Below are 23,074 nucleotides of genomic sequence, written 5' to 3' on the forward strand. Positions count from 1 at the left end.
GTGCTCCCTAGACATGATAGATTAAAATTCCCCAAATTCACACTCATCATAGTCAGGAATTGAAAATTAGAGGCTATAATTATAGAGGATTTATTGTGGATGACTATGTAAGAGATATGCCATCTTCAATTATTCTTAGAATAACAGGCCAGAGCTCTCTAGTGTTCAATATGAGTATTTATGGCTCCTCTGTGAACTATTTGATGAAGACTTGTCTTCTTCACTGGCAAACTAAAGTGCATGAGACTTATGGGATTTGAGAAAAGAAATGCAATGGTTATATGCACTGTTTGAGAATCCCAGTTAATCTAATATCTTGGACATGAATTTGCTTGTTTCCCCTTTGCTCATTGGCCTTAAGCAGTGAATGCTAGCCAGCCAAGCTAATCCATGATGAAATGCAAGCTCTTGGTAACTGGCTTTCCTTTAATATGCCTGCCTACCTTCCTTTCTCCTCCTGCTGCGGGCCCCTGCGTGGGTACCCATCCAAAGCCGTAAGTCAGATGATTGCAATGCAAGTCATGAAAAGATGTGTTAAACTCCCCTTCCCCCAACAGACAAAAGTTCTTCATTTGTTTGCTTCCATCCAGTTATTTTTTTTAAAAAAAAGAGTTTCAATTAAAAAGCCTGAATTGTTTAGAATTGTCAGCACCAAACACAACCAGCAGTTGAAAGAAATACTGAAGGCTGGAAAGTGCTTTTGTGAGACTTGCTGTTTCAAACACATCTCACATATACATCTACATCTGTTTCCTTCATTGCTCCTTGCTGCATATCCACCATGGGTATATATGCAAGAATGGCCTACATGCTGTTCTCCTTTTAGACTGGGAAGGCATAAAATCTGATACACATTGATGTAATTGTGCAAATATTTTGTTGATGTACATGTTATAAATATAGACTTCTGCAGCTGTGTATATGATGTTGCTATTTATGATATACAATGCCTTGATGAAGTGTTTGTGGTCCCTCTGTCTCATGATCATAATCTTTGCAGATGCCATATCTGCCCTTGGGCAAAACTCTGACATGAGATGATGTCATCCATTCATTTATGGACATTTTCCAAACATACTGGTAATAGGAAGGGCAGGCTATGGACATTTATTGCCAAGAATGTTTGCTTTTTTTATTATGGCTGATACCAAGCAAGTGAAATCTGGAAATTGATAGGTATTTGTCTTTTGCATCGTTCTGTAAATCCATAAACAGCTGCTAATAGGAAGGATACTTAAGAAAGCTAAGTGAAAGCATTCTGAATTTTTATAAATGAGAGAGAATGAGGATGTGTACATTCTCTGGATATCTTCTGCATAGCAAATTGCAAATAGTTGCAATCCAGGAAAATTAGGTATTCCTGCTTTGCAATATATACTCTAAATTCTGTATCACTAGGACTAAGTTGTTGATGGGCTGTTGTTTGACACTGCTAAATATGGAAGAGACCATTGCAGTGATATCCTTGGTATTAGAACGAATGTAATACGTAGATGTCAGGCAAGATGTGAGATACAAATAGTGAACCGTAGAGAGAATGCAGTATTGCAGTCAGGAGTTCAATCTGACATTGCTGACATTGTAAACAGCGCAGAGAGTGCTGTTAAGCACTATGCAGCAGTATATAAATCTAAGTGCTGTTGCTATGGAAACATTTTTATAGTATTAAAAAGTGGGGATGCAGATTCCTTTGGATGGGTATAGGTTATGCCCTGCCGAAAATCTTGTCAAACTGGGATTGTATAGAAACTCACAAAAGCGGCTAGTTTTCCCCCCTCCTCTCTCGTTGTTTTAATCAGCCATGATGTTAAAGGCATAGTAAGGTATGGCTTATATTAGGCAAACAATAGCCTGGGGTGTCATTGACCAGTTCTGCCAAGAGTAAAAGGTCAGTAGAAGCACAAAATGTCAGGCTGTATTTTTATCAGCAGGTTTTCTTCTTCCCTGCTTTTAAGATAACGGAGGAGACATCATTTAAGGATGCCCCTCAGCTGTGCCTGAGAGAGGCTTTTGTCAAAATCTCATAACCCGTATTGATGAGATTGTGTTATTAATAAATCTTTACTCCCAATAGGCCAAGAACTCTCTTGCTCTTTTGTTATGCTGAATTGCCATCTCGATTGTCTTAAGAATATACACTTTTCGCCAAAAGGAAAGTGGTTTCTTAGCCAAAGGCATTTCAGTGATGAGGGCCAGTACTCTTGTGGTTTCAGAAGGACGACCACGCTGAGCATTTCCAGCAGCCCATGCATTCTTAAAATCGTGTTTAGATTTTGCTGTAGCCTAGTAATTAGCAAAATCCAGCGTTTAGATTGATTACCAACTAATCTATTAGTTTTCTGGTTTGTTGATTTTTCTCTTTTTCTTTCTCTTACTGCCTATATGAAACAGTGCGCTCTCCACCAGGACTGGCTAAAACTCCACTTTCAGCATTGGGGCTGAAACCTCATAATCCAGCAGAGATTTTGTTGCACCAGACAGGAGGTAAGTGAAAGTATCGTTAAGATGGAAAAGTTGGCGTAACAGGAGTAAGGCAGCTTGGTTGTTTGGTTGTAGACACTTCATTACCCAGCTTGGTAACCTCCATGCAAATGGATGTGGAGTTTGTATCCTGTTTATATATATAGTATCTTGCTTTTCAAGTATTGGTGGGGATGTGGCATTCAAGTGTTGGTGGGGACTTGGCATTCCTTGATTGGGATATTGTTTTCTGCTTGACTGTTTGGCTGGTGTTCATCCCTACTTATTTGGATGTTGGCTGCTGAAGAAGACATGTTCTTATTTTTCTTGTTTCCTTCTTCGCTTTTTTCACTGTCTTTTTAAATGGTGTATAAATATGCTTTATTTCTATGTGTCTATTGATGGCTGATTTGTCTAAATGCCAAGCTTCCAGGAATTCCCAAGGATTTTTGGATTTAGCCTGGTCTAGGATGCACATAGTTTCCCATTTGAAACTACGGATGGGGCTATCCATGTGCTGTGACATTAAGGAGTTTTCATTGTGTCTTCTGACTTCTACTTGTTATTCATGGACATGGTCTGCTAATTTTCTGCCTTTCTGCATGCCTAAACTGGATATTCAGATAAATCAGTTTTATAGCTGACTGCTTAGTCACATATCCAAGGGCAGGGTAAGCCTTTGAAGAAAGTACCTTATCAGATCCACTGCTAAATGACACAAATCCCCAAAGAAGCCCACAAACTAATTAATATTTTCTGGGTTTTATTTCTTGAGGGGCCTCTTTATGGCACAACTAAAATGCAATTAGCACGATAAAGCAAGGACACTTATTTACTGGTTTATTTTGTTAATTTATGTACCTTAGTCTCCCAACTAATAATAACCAGAAATGAAAATAATGCACAACACATAAACAATCATATCTCAACTGAGATCAAAGAAATAGCATAATAATAACAGAAACATTAAATAATATATCAGAGACAATTTAAAAATTGTTAGGATTCTTTGGCATCAACAATTAAAACCTGGAAGTAAAATAAGCATAACTATGATGTGGAGGAAGCTAACACATGTTAAGAAAAGATTTTTAAACATAAAAAGGCCGATAAACTGACTCTGTGGGGGAGTTCTGCAGTACTGGACCTACCAGCAAAAAGGCCCTGTAGCCAGTTCATTCCAGACAGTCTGTTTCATCACCTGTACTGATGAAGTCCATATCTGCAGAATGAAACTCTTAGGTAATATATATATATATATATATATATATATATATATATATATATATATATATATATATATATATATATATATATATATATATATATATATATATATATATATATATATATATATATATATATATATATATATATATATATATATGGAGGAATCTGCTCCTTCAAGTAGAGGAGACCTGACCTGAGTCCTTCGGGAACAGGGCGGTATAAAAATCTAATTAAATAAAAAATAAATAAATAAATATAGGAATTTATTAGCCAAAACTAGCAGTTTGAATTTGGCATAGAATGCAAGGGGAAATCAGTGTGACTGATCTAAAAGAGATGTGAAGGCTCCCAGTAGGATATACTAGATGGAGCCCTGTTGCTTTTATTTTGGACTTTGTGCAATTTCCTGTCCTTCTTTCAAGAGTGTCCCCATGTAGAAGCTGCTGCAACCCAATGGTACATCATCTGCATCTGGTAATAGGCCCTCCTAGCTGTCACATTGATCTGAGTATTTGGGGCAGCAGAGTCTAAGTTCATCCCAAAAGTTGCTCTTTGTGGAAGAACATTTCTCTCAAGGACAGAAAAGATTCTCTCAAACTGATTTAGGCTTTCCTTACATCAAATCTGTTTGAATCCAATTTCAATTGGAGGAGCGGGGAGTCAGTTAGGCAACTTGTAACATCTGGAAACCATATGAAAATGGCAATTTGCGCTTTGGACGTTCTTCGTGTCCATACATTACCAACCCTGAAAATCTCTCTGATACAATCTTTAAAAATGTGCCAAAATGTGCATAAAAATGCATGCATATTTTAATTTAAAATACATACAAGAATGCACAATTCTGGTGGAATATTATTTAAGGTAAAATAAAGACAAATGTTTGTATACCTTATAAATGCAGGTTGCTAGAATGGAATGAATTATATACCAATCGGAGAAGAGGAAACAGATTAACACATCTGCAACTGCTTTTTTAAGATTTGCCCCACCCTAATGTGACATTCTTGGGCATCAGGTTATTTTTCTCCAGTAATCATTTTGCATAGAGGGCTATTGCTTTTATTCACTAAGTACTGGCTTAAAGGAGCATAGTATAAAAACATAGACACAGCCTGTTTTAAAAATCAAGTCTCTTCATTATTTTTGTTTTGCTCTTATAACCAGAGTTCTAAATCCAAGTACTCTGTTTTTGAGCTTATTGAAGAATAGGATAGAATTTTCCGAAGAAAAAGGAAACTTTAGCCAGAGTTGAGCCTCATTGATTGTATATTGTATTTTTTTTTTACCATAAAGTTATTTTGCAAGCATTCTACACATGCTGCGTAGTGCATATATGACTCACCTCCATAATAATAATTTGCAAGACTTCCACTGTATAATAAAGATGATATTTTCATCAGGCCCAGGTACTGCGACACTCTTGTTTAGCAAAAGCTTGCTAATGTCAGTCTCTTTCTTTTCCTTCTTTCCTTCCCCCACAGAAGTAGATGGGGAAGCAGTAGTTGAATATGATCAAGGTAAGGAGGTCATTCTTTTCATTATAGCAGCACACTTTGGATGAACTGTGAAAAGGATGGAACAACTTTCAGTTGCCAAGATATCTGGTTAGCTTTCTGTGGGTTATTAAAAAGCTAAATGAAACAAAACATTTGTCACAGATTCAATAGCATCATGGAGTGTCCAAGGGTTGCTGTACGCATGCATTAGCGTCAAATAAATGTTGACAGACAAATGGCAGAGAAACTATTATTTGTCTTAAGAGTAATATTTTCCATCTCCTTGATGTAAGCATAGGCAGACTCTTTTTCCTTCTTTTAACATATTTCCTAGGTAAATATTCCAGTTCTACTAATGCGAATGTTTAGTAGACACCATTTTGTAATTACCGGTACCTATTGCAGAGTTAATACATCTGGTGAATGAACTTCAGTCTTAGTTAATATTTCCCACTTAAGGTTTTCCAGAAAGCTTTTTCAGTGTTGTTGACTATAAGCTGAGCACCGGAATTTTTCAATTTTCAAGGTAGTCCTCGACTTAGAACATTTCACTTAGTGACGATTCGAAATTATAGCAGTACTGAAAAAAAAGTGACATATGACCATTTTTCAAACTTATGGCCATTGCAGCATCCCCGTGATCATGTGATTTACACTCGGATACTTGACAACTGACTCACATTAATGACAGTTTCAGTGTCCCGATGTCATACGATCCCCATTTGCAACCTTTTGACAAGCAAAGTCAATGGGGAAGCCAGATTCATTTAACAACCGTGTTACTAATTTAACAATTGCAGTGATTCATTTAACCACCGTGGCAAGAAAAGTCAAAAAATGGGGCAAAACAATAAATTTCTCACTTAGCACTATACGTCCAGCAATCTTTGTAATTATTGGACAGCAAATGACTTTTTTGCAAGATGATATTTTGATAACATTTCCCTAACAGAAAATAATTTGTAGTATGCTTTACATACCTCTCTCTATCTCTCTGTCTCTTTTTTTAACCTTTGTACCTTGCTTTCTTCTAAAACAATCTTTGCAAGCTGATGCAAATCATCACAATTTCAAAAGAAACGTTCAGTGGTTAAGATTAACTTAATGTGTTTATATCAGCCACTTTAAAATGTTTATTTCATTAAACAAATCATCAGCTTTAAAGAAACTTAGCACTTATACATTTAAATACATTGAGAATTCTGATAAGGATTGTGGGGCATTAACCAGAATAATTGACATATAATCCTATGCAAGTTTACTCAGAGCTAAGCCCTACTGTATAGAGCAGCATTTACTCATCCATTAAATATGGCTGTTATTCCTTGCTTCTTTCCCCAAACAATGTCATGCTAGAAAAACAATGGCTACATTTCCTTTTTTCCCCATACAAGGTTCCTGTAGCTCCATTTTATAAAAAATAAGTCAAAATAGGAAGGGAGTAAGGGTAGGAAACTAAGCCACAGTTCAACTTCAGGTGCAGTTTGCCTTCAGGCATCCTGTATTCTCTTAGCTGAGTTCACATTTAATCATTACTATATAAGGAATCTGCATTTTTATTAATTATTCTCTTCACCCACCCCCAAGCAAGGCCACTGCTGGCCTTAAGGAAATCTATATAAACAAAAATCCAAGGCAAGAATTTACATTTTTAAGAAGTTGTTTAGGACAGAACACAGCTGGGATGCAACTTAATCTTTTGGAAAGCAGCTGCATTTTTAGGTATTCCAAATAAACCAAAATAGAATCCTAAATATTTTCTGAACAGGATGTCCGTATTATTATAGATTGAAAATGTTGAGACAAAATTTATGGAAATTAGTCAATACTGTTGGATATGTATATGTATATGTATATATATATATATATATATATATATATATATATATATATATATATATATATATATATATATATATATATATATATTCAAGAATCAATTATTATTTTTTCTTTTTAAGGTGGCAATCTACACCAAGAGACCTAACATCCTTGGCTTATAACATGATTCCTGTTAAGACTTTGTTAGTCTAATAACTTAATCTGATATTACACCTTTTAAAAACTTCCGTATTGATTTTATTTCAGAACAGATGATAATGATGACTGTTATGATGATTAAAATTGTTATGGATACTTATCCCATAAGATTTGGAGGGATTAACAATATCTAACTATGCAATTAAAATAATAGCAATGAAGCATAATAATCATAATAATTAAAAAACAACAACAATAGGGGCTCCACAAACTAACTCCAGAACTTTTTGCAAGGTATAGCATGCATAGATTTAAGTATGCTTTTCAAATTACAGAAGAATTATTTCACTCCATCTCAAATGTCATGTCCAGTCCAGAGCACCATACTTAAAAAAAAAAATCCAGAGAAATTAGAAAGGAGTAATAAGGATCATCAAAGGTTTAGAAACTAATGCTTATGGGGAAAAAAGGGTGAAGGAAAAGTTTAGCATTTTGAAGAACAGAAATTGGAAAGTTTACCGTATTTTCTGGCATATAAGACGACTTTTTAACCCATGAAAATCATCTCAAAAGTTGGGGGGGGTCGTCTTAAATGCCCAGTCGTCTTATACGCCAGAAAATACGGTAGTCTTTGGAAGAGAAAGCTATGGAATGATAGTACTTTCCATATACTGAAAAGGATATCACAGAGAATTATAAGACCTAAAGTACAGGAGAGGGTAATAGCTTTCTGACTAAATGTGACAGCAAATTTCCTAACAAGAAAAGTTCAATAATGGTACCTACCAATTGCCAAAGGATTGATGGATTTCTTTTCATTGGTTGCGTTGCAGCAGAAGTTAAATAATTATGTTCCTGCACTGAGCGAGGAATTGGGCTTGATAGCTTAATGCCTCCTTTCAGTCTTTGATTCTATGAATATATAATTTTTCCAAATGGGAAAAATTGGAAACATGTGGCTCTCCAATGCTGAATGGAGATTTTATGAACTAAAATTCAGCAATATCTGGAGGTGTTGTGATTCTGGGTCAGCCTGTGGGTTCGGCAGTTGGGTCGGACGACTCAGAGGAGGAGGAGGGGGGTGTTGAAGAGCTTGCTGATGATGGCTTTGAGGCTCCGCAGAGCCCTCAGCCAGGCCCCTCTCATCTGGGCACGACGCAGACCCAGCTGTGTGAGCCTGACAGCGTGGATGAAGATGACCCACAGCTGGCCCTGTTCAAGGACGCCCGACACAGGAGGCAGTCAATCAGGAGTAAACAGAGGAAGGCAATGGGGCACCTTGAAAGGAGGCAGAGAGAAGCCACGCCCTGAACTGTATTTAAGGGGAATGTGTGGGAGGGCTGGTTTGCTGAAGGCAACCGCTTGAATAGCTCCTGTTTCATGGTTCGTGTTTGCTCTCTTTGCTCTGTTTGCTCTGTTTTATGTTAATAAATTTGGCAGGCTTAGTTCCAGCCTCTTGCCGTTTTGTAAAGGGGTTGTCCCTGCTTTTGCTGCAGGGCCGGTAGCAGGCTGGTACAGAACAGGAGGATGCGATTTACCTCATTAGTATAGTCAAGCCGAAGATTTGCATTTTAGCAAAATTGCCCATATTTGAATTATATCCTTATAACCACATCAGTGTGTTGCAGGAAGAAATTACCCTTTTACGGTAAACAAAAATACTATCACAGAATAAGTTTTCATGGATCACCATCCACCATCCGGTGCAGATGATTAAAAGTATGAAAGTTTATGCTGTAATAATGGATTTGTTAGTTAAGATGGGAGCCAACTGTTGTCATTATAAGATGCACTTTTATGCTTTCTTGTTAATAGGATAAAGGGGGAAAAATGAGGCAGAATATAATTTGTGTAGTTAAAATGTTATTAGTTATCCCTTTAGATCAACGTTTTTTTCCCAACCATAGCCAATTTAAGACTGTGGACTTCAAGTCCCATGGCTGACTGGGGAATTCTGGGAGTTGAAGTCCACAGTCTTAAAGTGGCTAAGGTTGAGAAACACTACTTTAGTCTCTTTCTGTAGGTTCTGCTATACAACACAATGAACCGTTCACTTGCTTAAATTAATCCTAGGGAAGTTGGTTCTTTATTATACTGTTTTATATGGTGCAGAACTTGGGATTTAATTGAGGAATCCGGGCATGAGTTCTCATTCTCCTGTTTAACAATGAGTTTCTACTGCCATTCCCCCCCCCCCCATTTTACCTTCCAATAATTTGCAGGCAGCTGAGGTTTGGAGCTTAGTGCTGGTATATGCTTTAGTGCACATGGAACAAGATTTTAGTGTACTTATTAGACCGAGATAAACATTCACAAAGAAAAATAATAATACTCTAAACAGTGAGCAAATGACCCTTAACTTTTTATACATGAGAAAGAAACAAATAATGTACTTCAGCTTAGTATCTTTCCTCCTTGTTGGCTTTTCTCCTGCAATTTTTGAACTTACTAGCTTTGGAATAAACAAGGAAGGTTTTTGATTTGGTTTGTTTTTCCTTTTTCCATTTCATAGAGGTCTTGGCTCTCCCAGCAGTTTCTCATTAGTTTGCAAGCTAATGCCTAACCATGCTATTTTTAGATAGGGAGGGGAGCGGGAAATGTGTAGCAGCAACAGATGTAATTATTTTAAGTGGCATGCTGGCACATTATACACATTGCAAGCCTTTTGAGGTTGCACTTCAGCCTAGCACCAAAGTCTTCCCAATTTTTTTGGCCTTTCTAAATTTGGCCAAGCTAACTGCCCTGGGCCTTTGCCTCACAGAATATTCAGCCCAGTCTTCTTCATCCTCATTTTCTTTCCTTCCCTTCTTTCCTGCCTCCTCTGCCAGTTGGCAAAAGACATCCTTGGACGCACCAGGAGAAGGCTTGGCCACCAGTCTGATCTCTCCTGTTCCAAAATCTTGCTTCATTTTCATAAAATTGTCCCTTTACTTAACTGGTTTCCAGCTTAGATGTGTTAAGGATATTCCCAGTTTACTATTTACAGTACTATCCTATGTAATTTACATTCCTTTTACCTAGCTTGAGGTTCAGAGGAAATCAGCCAGTAGACTGCCTATACTACCTATACAAAGTACATCATAAAGCAGATGCAGCATGTAGCCAGCATGTCTTCAAACAACAGTTAAAACAGCCTTATGTAACAATGGTCCTTGTATTTGTGACTAATTTAAGGGGCCACTATTTTCATACAAATCCATGCAGCTTCATCTTGACATATGACATTCTGGAACCCACAGTGTCTCTGGAATCACTGATGATTCCACATTCATTTTGCACATAGAAAAATTTGATCATTTTCGGAAAGAAAGAATTGTGACAGCCTACGCTTCAAATTGATGAATTTGGGGGACCTAACTGATTTTAGTACTTTGGTTTGTCTTGATTATATAGTTGTTATCTTTAAGTCACTTTGAATTTATGTGGCAAAGAAAAATAGAGTAAAAAGGTTTGAAGGGTAAATCAATTATTATTATATACTTACTACATTATATTACATTAAATATTTTATACTATATATTACTATATTATTATTATATTGTTGTTGTTAGTTGCGAAGTCATGTCTGACCCATTGCAACCCCATGGACAATGTTCCTCCAGGCCTTCCTGTCCTCTACCATCTTCTGGAGTCCATTTAAGCTCACGCCTACTGCTTCAATGACTCCATCCAGCCACCTCATTCTCTGTCATCCCCTTCTTCTCTTGCCCTCAATCTTTCCCAGCATTAGGCTCTTCTCCAGTGAGTCCTTCCTTCTCATTAGGTGGCCAAAGTATTTGAGTTTTATTTTCAGGATCTGGCCTTCTAAAGAGATTATTATTATATACAGTATAAAAAAATGGGAAATCACAGCTGCAAATACTTTAACTGATGTTGGCCTTCATTTGTAGGGAGTTTTTACCAGAAAGAACCTACAATGTTATAATGTATTGGTATAGTATCTATGCATATCCAAGCAATGAATCCTTTTGTAATTGACAGATGGACATTTTGTCAATGTGCAGTGTTGTCCAAGATTTTTTGGTATGGTGTCTACTTTACTGATAGCCACTGGGGCCACCGTGGCTAATTTTATACCATAACCTTTCAATTTTGATTTTTAGATCTTGATACATTGTGAGCTTCTTCAATTCTTTGCCTTCTATTCTAGTATTTCCTGGTATTGCCCCATCAGTTATCCAAACTTTTTCTTTTCAGGCATAATTATGAACCAAGATTATATCTGTTTGTATTCAGAAATACCTGCTTGTTTTCAGAAATACCTGCTTGTTTTCAACTACTTTTTCAACTTTATGTTCATTTCTTTATTTTTCATTACTCGCACATGATAATTTTTACAGATGTTCCCGTGAATCATCTTGGCGACTAAGTTATGTTATTGTTTATTATCAGTTTGTGCGATCAGTTTGTGCGATCTTGTACGAACTGAGTATATGAACTACTTCTTCTGCTTCTTTGCACAACTTGTATTTTGAATACTTGGAATAATAATAATAATAATAATAATAATAATAATAATAATAATAATAATAATAATAATAATAATTTTATTATTTATTTAGATTTATATACCGCCCTTTCCCGAAGGACTCAGGGCGGTTTACAGGATATTTAGAAGAAAATCAATACAAAAGTTAAAAACAATTAAATTATTTATTATTATTATTATTATTATTATTATTATTATTATTATTATTATTATTATTAAATAGCTGACCAACTCCAAGGGAATCGTGATTATTAGTGCTTAAAGATAGTTTATGGTTTCAAGCAACTTAGGCATCATTCTTTTGTTTCTTTGTTCATTTGTTTTCTCCCCGCATGTAAATTTAGAGCCTCGGAGCTATGTGGAATCTGTGGCCCGTACAGCAGCAGCAGCAGGCAGTAGTGGTGGGAGCGGAAGCAGCCTTGCTGGGAAGCCCCAGCCCTCTTTGGCTTCAGAGACCTACAGCACTGAGACACCTGTAAGGAATGAATCCCTCAACAACTCCTTCGCCTTGCCTAGCCCAGCTACTGCCAGCAGCCCCATACATAGCATGGACGGGTGAGTTGCAGGGGAGACATGGCTGCCAGATGGATGGAACTGCCCTCTGTGATAAGATCAGTGGAATGAAGGAGCGGAAGAACCATTTGTCCTTTGCTTTGATTATTGTAGCACTGGAGTAAGACAAAAGAGAGAGAAAATTTTGCTGTAATGTCAGAGGAAAGAATATGGGAAAGTAATATTTCCGTCCCTTTTCTTTGCTAATGTTGCTCCACTCGTGATCCAAGAGAAAGATCAGTATTTGTGCACAATGGGGGAAATAAAATCTACAACAATGAAGGAACTTGTTTTTCCAAAATAGGAAATGTGAGGTTGTTCCTACTTACGATCAGAAGAAATGTTTCGTAGAGTTAGAACCTCATCAGAGCTTCTTCGGTAACTGTATGTTATCTTGCTCCTGAGCTAACATATGCTTAGCTATTAGGACAGTTTGCCCAAATTCAACTAGTTCATTTCCCCCCCCCCTAAAAATATTATGAAGCATTTTCCTCTCTGGAAAAGATTCCATGTGTCAACAGTATGATTTTACCAAACTGTTCATAAATCTATAAGTACCGGCATGTTTTGACCACATGAGGATATCCACCATTCACATTTGTCCACATACAAATGTCATACTCCAAGTGCATTGTGAAATTATTTCCTCTCTAAAATTTTTGCAATAAATTGTATGTGTTATAAACTGGGAAATTACAAGATGAAGTAAAATGACTTTCAATTGCTCCTTAATTTTATTTATTTATTTATTTATTTTATTACATTTATATACCGCCCTTTCCCGAAGGACTCAGGGCGGTTTACAGGGTGATTAAAAAACCAAGATACAAAAGTTAAAAACAAATGTAAATATATGTAAATATTATATATTATATAATATTATATATTATATATTATGTAAATATTGTTTCAAAAAGAGGAACACAAATGAAAATATCCTCCCAGAAAACAAATAATTATGGTCACTTACCTGAATGAATATTAAAGATAGAAGTGTGAACATGATTTTAAATCATTATGACTTAAACTGGGAATTCCCTCAGGTGAAAACGTTTGGGGACCACATCAGAGCAGATACCAGAATGGAGAAAGAAGTTTCTTTTTTCTCTATTCCTTTAGCTCCCTCTCACTCACCTGCTTTCACCTTTCCCAGAGGGAAATCACGGAAACAACACAAATTTCCTATCTGAATTCCAAACCAGGGCTCTCCAAATTTGGCAGCTTTGAGACTTGTGGACTTCAACTCAGCTGGCTGGCTGAGGAATTCTGGGAGTTGAAGTCCACAAGTCTCAAAGTTGCCTAGTTTGGAGACCCCTATTCTAAGTCAACGTATGTTAAAGGCTTAGGAAATGAAATGGAGGGCTGCATATATTCCAAGAGCCACAGCATATCAGCCTCTGATTTTGTGAGGAATTCATGGAGCAATATGTTTATGCTCCAAACCAATTGCAACTTCAAATGCTATTCTAGGCTATGAATGAATCCCTTGATAAAGTACTTTAATATGTTTCTTTGTTTCCTCCAGGATCTCTATTGGTAGTTATCCTTCAGAAAACAGTACCAGCATAGCCATTTCCTCCCAGCCATCTGCTGAGTCCAGCTTCCAATCCACTAATCTTTCTCAGGGTCCTTCAGCACACAGCAGTTACCAAAATACATCCACATCAACTCAGGGCCTGCCAGTCTTTATGAATGCTGACTTCCCTGATGGCCGAACCAGCACTCAACAAGATCCAAGGCCTCAAGCCCAGATCACTGCATCTGGGGTCCAAATCATGCCTGGAAGCCCACATGCCCTACACAGAACAGTAGCTACCAATACTCCCCCTAGCCCAGGATTCGGGCGAAGAACTGTTAGCACAAATATGGTGGCCGTTCCAGGAAGCCCAAGCATGAACAGGCACTTAATGGGTCCCCATAGCACTGTTGTTTCATCACCTGGGAGTCCAAGCCATGCTCGTCACCAGCCCGTAGCAGGGGGTAGCACAGCCATTATTCCTGGGAGTCCCAGTCTGGATCGACACATAATATGTGGGTACTCAACTCCAGAGGAAAAGCAACAAACAGTGTCTCGCCAGAGCAGTGCTTCAGGTTATCAAGCTCCCTCTACCCCATCATTTCCTGTCTCCCCAGCATACTATCATGGAATTAGCCCACATTCCTCTTCCCCTGACTCGGCAGTATACAGACAGGGCAGCCCCACCCCACACCAACCATTGCTCCCCGAGAAAAGAAGGATGTCATCAGGGGATCGATCAAACAGCCTGCCAAACTATGCTACGGTGAATGGCAAGACTTCATCACCCATTTCCAGTGGCATGTCCAGTCCCAGCAGTGGGAGCAGTATGGCCTTTCATCACACTCTGCCAGATTTTTCCAAATTTTCAATGCCAGGTAAAACTTTTTACATGTTCTTCTTCACTTGAGCAGAGGTCCACAACCTCTGGGCTGTGGCCCACTACCAGGCTGAAGCCCATTCAGAACTGGGCCGTGGAAGCAGCGGGCGAGTGCATACGTGTGTGCAGCTCCACTTGCACAGAGGGCAGGCAAGCGTGCCATTTGTGCCAATGGAGCTGCTCGTGTGGAACCATCCCCTTCCCCCTGCTGCCACTCTGCAAAGGCAGAAAGGTTGGAGACCGCTGCATTTGAAGGTTAAGAATACAAGTAGTTCTCCACGTACGGCCACAAATTTTTGTCACTAAGCAGTTGTTAACTGTTAATTGTTAACTCAATTGTTAAGTGAGTTTTGCCCCATTTTATGACTTTTCTTGCTGCAGTTGTTAAGTGAATCACTGCAATTGATACATTAGTAACACAATTGTTAAGTGAGTCTGACTTCCCCATTGACTTTGCTTGTCAAGTCAGAAAAGGTGATCACATGACCCCGGGACACTGCAACCGTCATAAATATGAACCAGTTGCCAAGCGTCTGAATTTTTTTCACGTGAGCATGGGGATGCTGCAATAGTCATTTAGTGTGAAAACAATCATAAGACATAAGACACTTTCTTCAGTGCTGTTGTAAATTTGAATGGCCATTAAACGAGGACTAGCTGTAGTGGATGATAAGTCGAGGACTAGCTGTAGTGGATAATAGCAAAGGTTGTCCAACTTTGTGGTATCCTGATTTCCTTTAACTTCTGTGATATCGAACTAAACAAGTATATACATTTTAAATTTATCAGACTGTAAGTACCTGCTTTAGATAAACTGTCAAGCGGAACCCCAAGCAAGTTTACACAGTATCCCCAGTTTCTGCCCAAGCCTTAACAGATCATTTAAATATCTAAGTTCCTCAACACCCTCAAGAGCTTCCATACCACAATTTGAGAAGCCTTGAGTTGCTTTCTTGTCTTTCTTTCTATTTGCTCTTTCTGTCAGTACTTGAAGAGTGATCACCATTAAGAATTTTTATTTTATTTTTATTTTAATTCCATTTATATCCCGCCCTTCTCCGAAGACTCAGGGTGGCTTACAAGCTTAGCAGTTTTATTTTTTTATTTTCTTAATATAACCATAGTTTCGTAAGTGCTTTGCAATAAGAAAGGACTAGTGTTTGCTAAATATCTAGTATCAAGGACATACATTATGGATTTTTTGTGCACTTAAGTGTTTTTGGAACTTTGGAAGAATCGCTGAGCTGCAGCAATGGATTGCTAGCATGAGTTACTTACCAGTATTTCATTAATTTTCTTTCAACAGAAAGGAAATTATCATTGTTATTCTTTTCCTTAATAAATACAGGAGATGTTATCGATGATCCATCTTTCTAGTAATCATCATAGCTTCATAAAATCATTTATCTCAAATTAATCGACTTGGATTAAAACTGGGGGCGAGTGCATGGCAGCTGAATTCAAAGGACAACTTTTAATAGGTTCAGCTAGAGTTCTAGTAGCTCCGTTCACAGAGTATGCAAAGCCTGGTTACTTGTAGCAATTTAAGTTTTCTGTCATTGTGCAAATTGTGTGGACTCAATGAGTTTGGTCAATGTACTTTTCAGTATCTTGTGCGAACTCAGAAACAGACTGCAGGTCTATTTGAGGTTGAGCATGTTGTACAAATCCAGTCCACAAAATTTCTGTTGCACAAATATGTCAGTTCCACCTTGTGTCTCTTTTCCTGTTTCTTAGACAGCAGTCCTGAAACAAGAGCAAGTGTAAAGTTCGTCCAGGATACCTCAAAATACTGGTACAAGCCAGAGATCTCCAGAGAACAAGGTGAAGTATTTTTTATGTCTCACTGAAGCTCCTTAACAGTTAGGACAAGTTCTGGCAAGCATGTGATTTTCTTTTGTTTCCATAGAAACAGATCAACCACAAAACTATGAGGAATACTAAATGTTCTTTTAGAGCACTTTTTTCTCCAGGAACTCCCAATGGTGACAGAATGTATAATAACTTTTTTGGATGTCTATGGATAGCGGTAGTTCTTCTGAGATACAAGGCAGAAAGAATGGTTATCTTCTTCTAGTTTTTGCAGCTCATGTGATAACCTTACCTTTACAAGTTGCCAAAGTAATGCTAATGATTAGGAATACTGGAAAAGTCAAACCTGGGAGAAATTCCTCTCTCCCTCCCTCCCCCCCATGTGAGCAGACAGAGTAATTACCCCATAACCTTGTGTCACATGCATTGTCTCCTCTTGTCCCGCCACAAGTAGAAAATGGGATTTATTTTTTTTTCTTTCTTTCTTTCTTTCTTTCTTTCTTTCTTTCTTTCTTTCTTTCTTTCTTTCTTCCTTCCTTCCTTCCTTCCTTCCTTCCTTCCTTCCTTCCTTCCTTCCATTCATTCATTCATTCCATCCCCATAAGGTCATTTTGGGTCACTTACAGGTTATAAAACAAATAGAATTTTTTTTAAAAAAACATATTAAAATATTAAAACTACACAGATTAAAATTTTAAAAGCCAAAACTAAAAAGCAGACGGCATGGACGTGAGTTCTTCCTACCCTGTCAACCACCTCCAGCGGTGAGCGTCTCCCTCAGTAATGTAGATGTTCTCTATATAATTAAGAAGTTAGGAAGATTTCCTAGAACCATTTGTCTCGTGGAAATAGAGGCAATCAGCTGCAGGTCTAATGAATGCAAGTTTCAGTTCCTTTGATTGACATATAGCTGTGCAGATGTAGAATTCAGAGGCAAGGCCTAGCAAATGGGAGGCACTCACTGAGAGAAAAGTAAGTAAACATGGGCGCTGTCTCTCATCACATTGAAGCTGTGGTAAAACCTTGATTGAACAGTTTGTTTGTAGAGAGACATATTTGCTAAAGCCAAATCTATATTAAATCCCAAGATATACCATTTGCAATATTTTTTGTCATTGCATAGAAATCAATTATTGTAATGACACAGATGGATGCAGACGCATAAAAGCATCAGTGGTGTAAATGACATCATTTGATACAAGGGACATAGATTCTGTCAATTTTCCAAACTCTTTCTGAAATAAAAGTTGGCAGTCAAAGTCCAAAGTAAAATTTTGTTCATTGCATCCACAGTCTGTCAAAGGGAGATCTGCAGAATCGAGTGTTTAATTTTGTATTATTCTTCCGGTCAAAAAAAAGTTCACTTCCACATTTGAATTGGTTATACAAGGGTTGAGCATGCAAGGGTATCTCTCCAAATTCAGGGTGGCATGGTCTAAAGGTGTACAAAACAGATTGGGCCCCATTTCAGCTTTCAGGTTGGCAACCTTCTCTCCCCAGCTCATGCTGATAAGCTGCCTGTCGCATAATTGGGAGGGAGCCCTTTCAAAGAGTTGAGTTCATGTATCTGTCAACAGCCGTTCTTTTCATCCATTCAACAGCTGAAGCACTTGGCACTTTTCTCATTTCCTTCACATCTCCCCTTTCAAGGGTAGAATGACTGTTACTGAATGAACATTGGCGCTGCTTCAGATCAGATTCTCAGGAACAGGGTCATTCCTGCCTCTGCTGTAATTCAGGCTTCCCAGAATCAAATCACAAAAGAGCTTTCACATTTTAAATCTTGCAAGCCGATGAGAATATCCCCCTTAAAGGAGGGGTGGTGGTGGTGGAATGCCCTCATGCCAGGGCCACGCTTGTTCCTTATTCATGGCATTGCTATGAATATGTGCATTTTCCACTCTCCACTGAATGCTGCTATTTTTTGTCCCCTCCCCAAATTATCAAACTGACAATATTATTCATCTCCGGATGCTACATGGGAGACTTATAAAGGTGAATTCATCTCTTCTTTCCAAAAGAAAACTGAGCTGTAAGTCAGAGAAGAAACAGAAATAGCCGGCGTCCCAACCAAATGGCTGTGGTCAGGGCAATACCATCTAATATTTTGGAGAGCTCAAGCTTCTGAGCTTCCAAATAATCTAAAACGATGTCAGTACACACCGAACAGGGTAGAAGAGAGAGCCTTGTTATTTGTTTTCCAGACTTGATACTTTTCCTATGGGGAAAAGGACTCGTTATGCCAACTTTTAGTTCACAATAAACATGGAATCTGATACTCGTTAGATATCCTAGTACAGGTAGTCCTCAACGACCACGTTGCTAAGTTGTTACGTGAGTTTTGCCCCATTTTACAACCTTTCCCATCGCAGTTGTGAAGTCAATCACTGCAGTTGTCAAGTTAGCAACACGATAGTTATGTGAATCTGGCTTCCCCATTGATTTTGCTTGTCAGAAGGTTGCAAAAGGTGATCACGTGACCCTGGGACTCTGCAACCGTCATAAATACATACCAGTTGCCATGCGTCTGAATTTGGTTCAAGTGACTATGGCAGGGGTAGGCAACCTCGGCTCTTTTATGACTCGTGGACTTCAACTTCCAGAGTTGAAGTCCACGAGTCATAGAAGAGCCGAGGTTGCCTACCACTGGACTATGGGGATGCTGTAGCGGTTGCAAGTGTGTAAAAATGCTCATTAAGTCACTGTTTTCAGTGCTGTTGTAACTTCAGACGATTACTAAACAAAAAGTTGCAAGTCGTGGACTACCTCTGGTGCCGTTAGAACTTAAAACCCTTCTTTATACTGAGAATCCTATTATTTGTTTCTTTATAGGCTTTTCTTATTAAAGGTTTAGATCCGTTTATATTCATGTAGTATACTCAACTTCTTTCCCAGCCATTGCATTGCTAAAAGACAAGGAACCGGGTGCCTTCATCATTCGAGACAGCCACTCTTTCCGGGGAGCCTACGGACTGGCCATGAAAGTAGCTTCACCTCCTCCGGGTATTATACAACAGAGCAAAAAAGGTAGAGACTTCATGCAACTTCCCACTACCTCCTTTCCCTCCTGGAACATGGGCATAGCAGGCCGCGTTCAGTTCAGCCAGCCCTTTCAGTCCACATGGACTGAGAGGTTTGAATTAGGACCAGCAAAGGTGGTTTTGGGTGATAGAAAAACCCAGGTTTTAATCCCAGGAAAATATATTCTATAGTTGTAACTCACAGACTAAACTGTTCATAAAGCTGCATCGTGAGAAATCAGGGGTTGTGATTTATAAGATTGGTTGGAGGTCTTCTGGTCCAGGGGTGCCCAACTTGTGGGCCACATCCGACTAGGGGATTGCAACTGGGCCGCAGAAACGGCCGGTGAGCATGTGCATCCTCACTTGCGCGAGCAGCGTGCAAGCATGTGCATGCTTGCTGGCTGCTCACGCGGAGACCCCCCCACCTCCCCGGGTTGATCTGCAAAGCCGGAAACATTGGGGAACTCTCTTCTAGTCTAAATGAGCTTCATTCACTGTAAAAGCCTTTCCTCAGTCTGAACCATTAACAGCTATGCCATCCTATGCACTGCCGCAAGGAACATATTGTTGGGGACAAACTCATTGTTTTCTTGAGCTAAAAATATCTGGTCATTAGTTTAGACTATTTGGGAATTTGTATGACAAGCTTGGGGATGTGGTGGCTCAGTCGGTTAGGACACTGAGTTTGTCGATCAGATGGTTGGCAGTTTGGCGGGTTGAATCCCGAGTGCCGCGTAACAGAGTGAGCGCCTGTTACTTGTCCCAGCTTCTGCCAACCTAGCAGTTCGAAAGCACGTAAAAATGCAAGTAGAAAAATAGGGACCACTATGGTGGGAAGGTAACAGCGTTTTGTGCGCCTTTGGTGTCTAGTCATGCTGGCCACATGACCACGGAGACGTCCTCGGACAAGCGCTGGCTCTTCGGCTTTGAAACGGAGATGAGCACCGGCCCCTAGAGTTGGAAATGACTAGCACGCATGTGTGGGGGAACCTTTACCTTTACCTTTTTTATGACAAGCTTAATTAATTAGTGAAATTCTGATTGATCCCTTTAGGAGATATCACTAATGAGCTGGTAAGACATTTCCTGATAGAAACCAGCCCTAAAGGTGTGAAACTAAAAGGATGTCCCAATGAACCCAATTTTGGTGAGTGCCTACAATTTTGTTTTCACGACTTCTGTCTCATCCTGCCCTCTTGTGGAATCTGTAGCAATGATGTGTACTTTTTAGACTTTCAAAGTAAGGAAGGAGGTTATTAATATTTAACTGACGTGAATCTACTGAAGCCTCTTTGTTAAATTGTCTAAACTTCTAAAGTCTCAGAAATTCAGTTAGGGTTGTTTGTAAAAAAGAAAAGAAAGCATTATTGTACAATATTCATTTTTTTAAGTATAAATGAACATGACACAGTTGCAGTGATATTGTTTAGTATCGCATATATTGTACTGAGGTCATTTAATTTCATCTTCTCGCCAGAGTAGGTATTGTTTCCAATTCTCTGCAAGTATTCTCAACCCTTTCATTCTTCTAAATTAATGTTATGAATTATTCTTTGTCACGAATGAAAGTAAACTTTCTATTCTTTTCCAGTCTCTAGCAGCATGAATTGTGCTGTGTGATACCAGAATTGCTTGCTTGCTTATTTATTTATTTTTTAAAAAAACTTTATTTAAAAATTCCCATCTCTTTCACAGAGGGACACTAGGCACTGTACAAATAAAATAAATAAGTTTATAAAAATTATTTAATTCATTCATTAAGTTTACATGCTGCCCATTCCACTATCCAAAACTTAGTTCATGAATTAACTTCATATGCAGATATTTCCTGATTCTGTTTCAAACAATGGATTGCCACAGAATTTTATGGGGTTAAAAACAGGTGCCATGATAGGATAACATCCTCTGTTGCCTTTAAGTTTGATCAGATCTCTCTTTTTTTCTCCCTTTCTAGGTTGCCTCTCTGCTCTGGTGTATCAGCATTCAATCATGCCTCTGGCATTGCCTTGTAAGCTGGTCATTCCTGACAGAGGTAAAGTTTCCCGCATTATTACATGGGCATAATGTCATTTTATAGAGTATTTCATCCTGGCAAGCACTGGGACAACCAAGAAAGTTTGAAGTCAGCTTTAATTTCAGAAAAATAGAATAGAATATTCTGCAAATGGAGGAAAACAGAGATTAGGTAAGGTTTTAGGGATTCAGGTACAGAAAGGTTTTTTTATTCCAGAGTTAGCAACCATGCCGCACGCATAGAGGAGGAAAGCTAATGTCAAATACTGTTTCAACACTAGTCCACTGCTATAATCTGCTGATTATATATAGGAAGGCACCTGCAAAAATGACAGGGGAAGGGTAAGCTGGAGAGAGGATAATAAATGTGCTATGTTATCACTGCAAAAACCATAATTCACTACTTCTCTCCTTGCACCATTATTTCTTTGTCATTATGGGTACTTATGATAATTTGTATCTTACCCAAGCAGCCCAATTGTAAATCTTCAAAAGCTAACTCAGAAAAAAAAACTGCTCAGAAGTTTCTATACTATATTTCTATACCAGCTAAACTGAACAATTGGATGTTCAGTCATGAGGGTCCTAAGACTACACATTCTAAAAGGAGGATTCCTGGGGGTGGCTTATAGTAACACAGTTTGGAGAGATCTCATGAGGATTTACTAGATGTTACAATGAATTTGAAATATTGGTAAATGTGCACATAGACACAGGTATTATTTATTTTATTTATGTAAAATATTTTATATCCATTGTTATTAAAACATCACAATAGTATGCAATAACTATAATAAAAACAATAGAAATTTTTAGAAAAAGAATGGAAATAGAAAAAATAAACCATGGGGCAGCTGATCATATTGAGGGAAAGCTGGGACAAATAACTTAATTCAATTTCTAGTGAAAATATTTGGCATCTCTCTTGAGAGTTTGTTTCACAGAGCATGTGTCCATGTAGAGAATGCTCACCTCTGCACTATAGCTCAAGTAGCTAGTCCACCTGTGGTAAAGGCAGGGAGATCTCTTCTCTAGATATTGTTACAGTGACACAGAAAATCTTCTCCTTTGAAATTCCTGCTTTGGTCAAGATGACCCGGTTAGAAATCCTTAAATCCCTTTTCTTCAAACAGATATGAGCCTTTAATCAGATAATTAAGGGAGTACACAAGTGTTCCATATGTTAGTCTTGCCCCAGGTTCAAGCATTCCCAGCAAGAACAACATTGGAGATTGCTGACTTATAACTAAGGAACAGAAGATAAGAATCTCTCCATATTTATTAAAGTATCAGCAATTGTCATATCTTTCATAAACAGATTCTACTGGCATATAGTTAATTGAAAGCCAGATATATTTTTAGTCCATAACAGCTGAGTGGCATTTTTGTGACATTCATATACACTTTTTCCTGTAGTGCTTAAGAGCCATTAAACTATTATCTTTTGGGACTTCCAGTGGAGGTCAGAGATCAGGAGAATTAAGAAGAATTAAGAAAAGCAGAGTTGATGACCACAATAAAGACTAAGGAACTGTCCCAAAGGTGTTTTATTTTTCCCTCCAAAAAGCAGCTGGACTTTGTTTTTTTCCTTGAAGACATTTTGTTTCTCATCCAAGAAGC

General features: G+C 38.3%; 1 protein-coding gene across 13 annotated transcripts in view; it reads left to right on the top strand.

Annotated features, from left to right (window-relative positions):
* Window positions 1–23,074, top strand: part of TNS1 (tensin 1) — a 402,998-nt gene that overhangs the window by 359,687 nt on the left and 20,237 nt on the right. For 10 of the 13 annotated variants that reach the window (XM_083349831.1, XM_083349838.1, XM_083349840.1 and 7 more), the window contains 8 exons: window positions 2,392–2,484; window positions 5,175–5,210; window positions 12,003–12,213; window positions 13,736–14,604; window positions 16,344–16,430; window positions 19,314–19,445; window positions 20,496–20,588; window positions 21,396–21,473. In XM_083349831.1, coding sequence (XP_083205957.1) covers window positions 2,392–2,484; window positions 5,175–5,210; window positions 12,003–12,213; window positions 13,736–14,604; window positions 16,344–16,430; window positions 19,314–19,445; window positions 20,496–20,588; window positions 21,396–21,473 — 1,599 coding nt within the window. The remainder of the gene's footprint in view (window positions 1–2,391; window positions 2,485–5,174; window positions 5,211–12,002; window positions 12,214–13,735; window positions 14,605–16,343; window positions 16,431–19,313; window positions 19,446–20,495; window positions 20,589–21,395; window positions 21,474–23,074) is intronic. The other 3 variants (XM_083349836.1, XM_083349839.1, XM_083349835.1) reach the window with 1 other exon arrangement.

Source organism: Vipera ursinii, assembly GCF_947247035.1.
Source record: "Vipera ursinii genome assembly, chromosome: 1".
Taxonomy (NCBI): Eukaryota; Metazoa; Chordata; class Lepidosauria; order Squamata; family Viperidae; genus Vipera; species Vipera ursinii.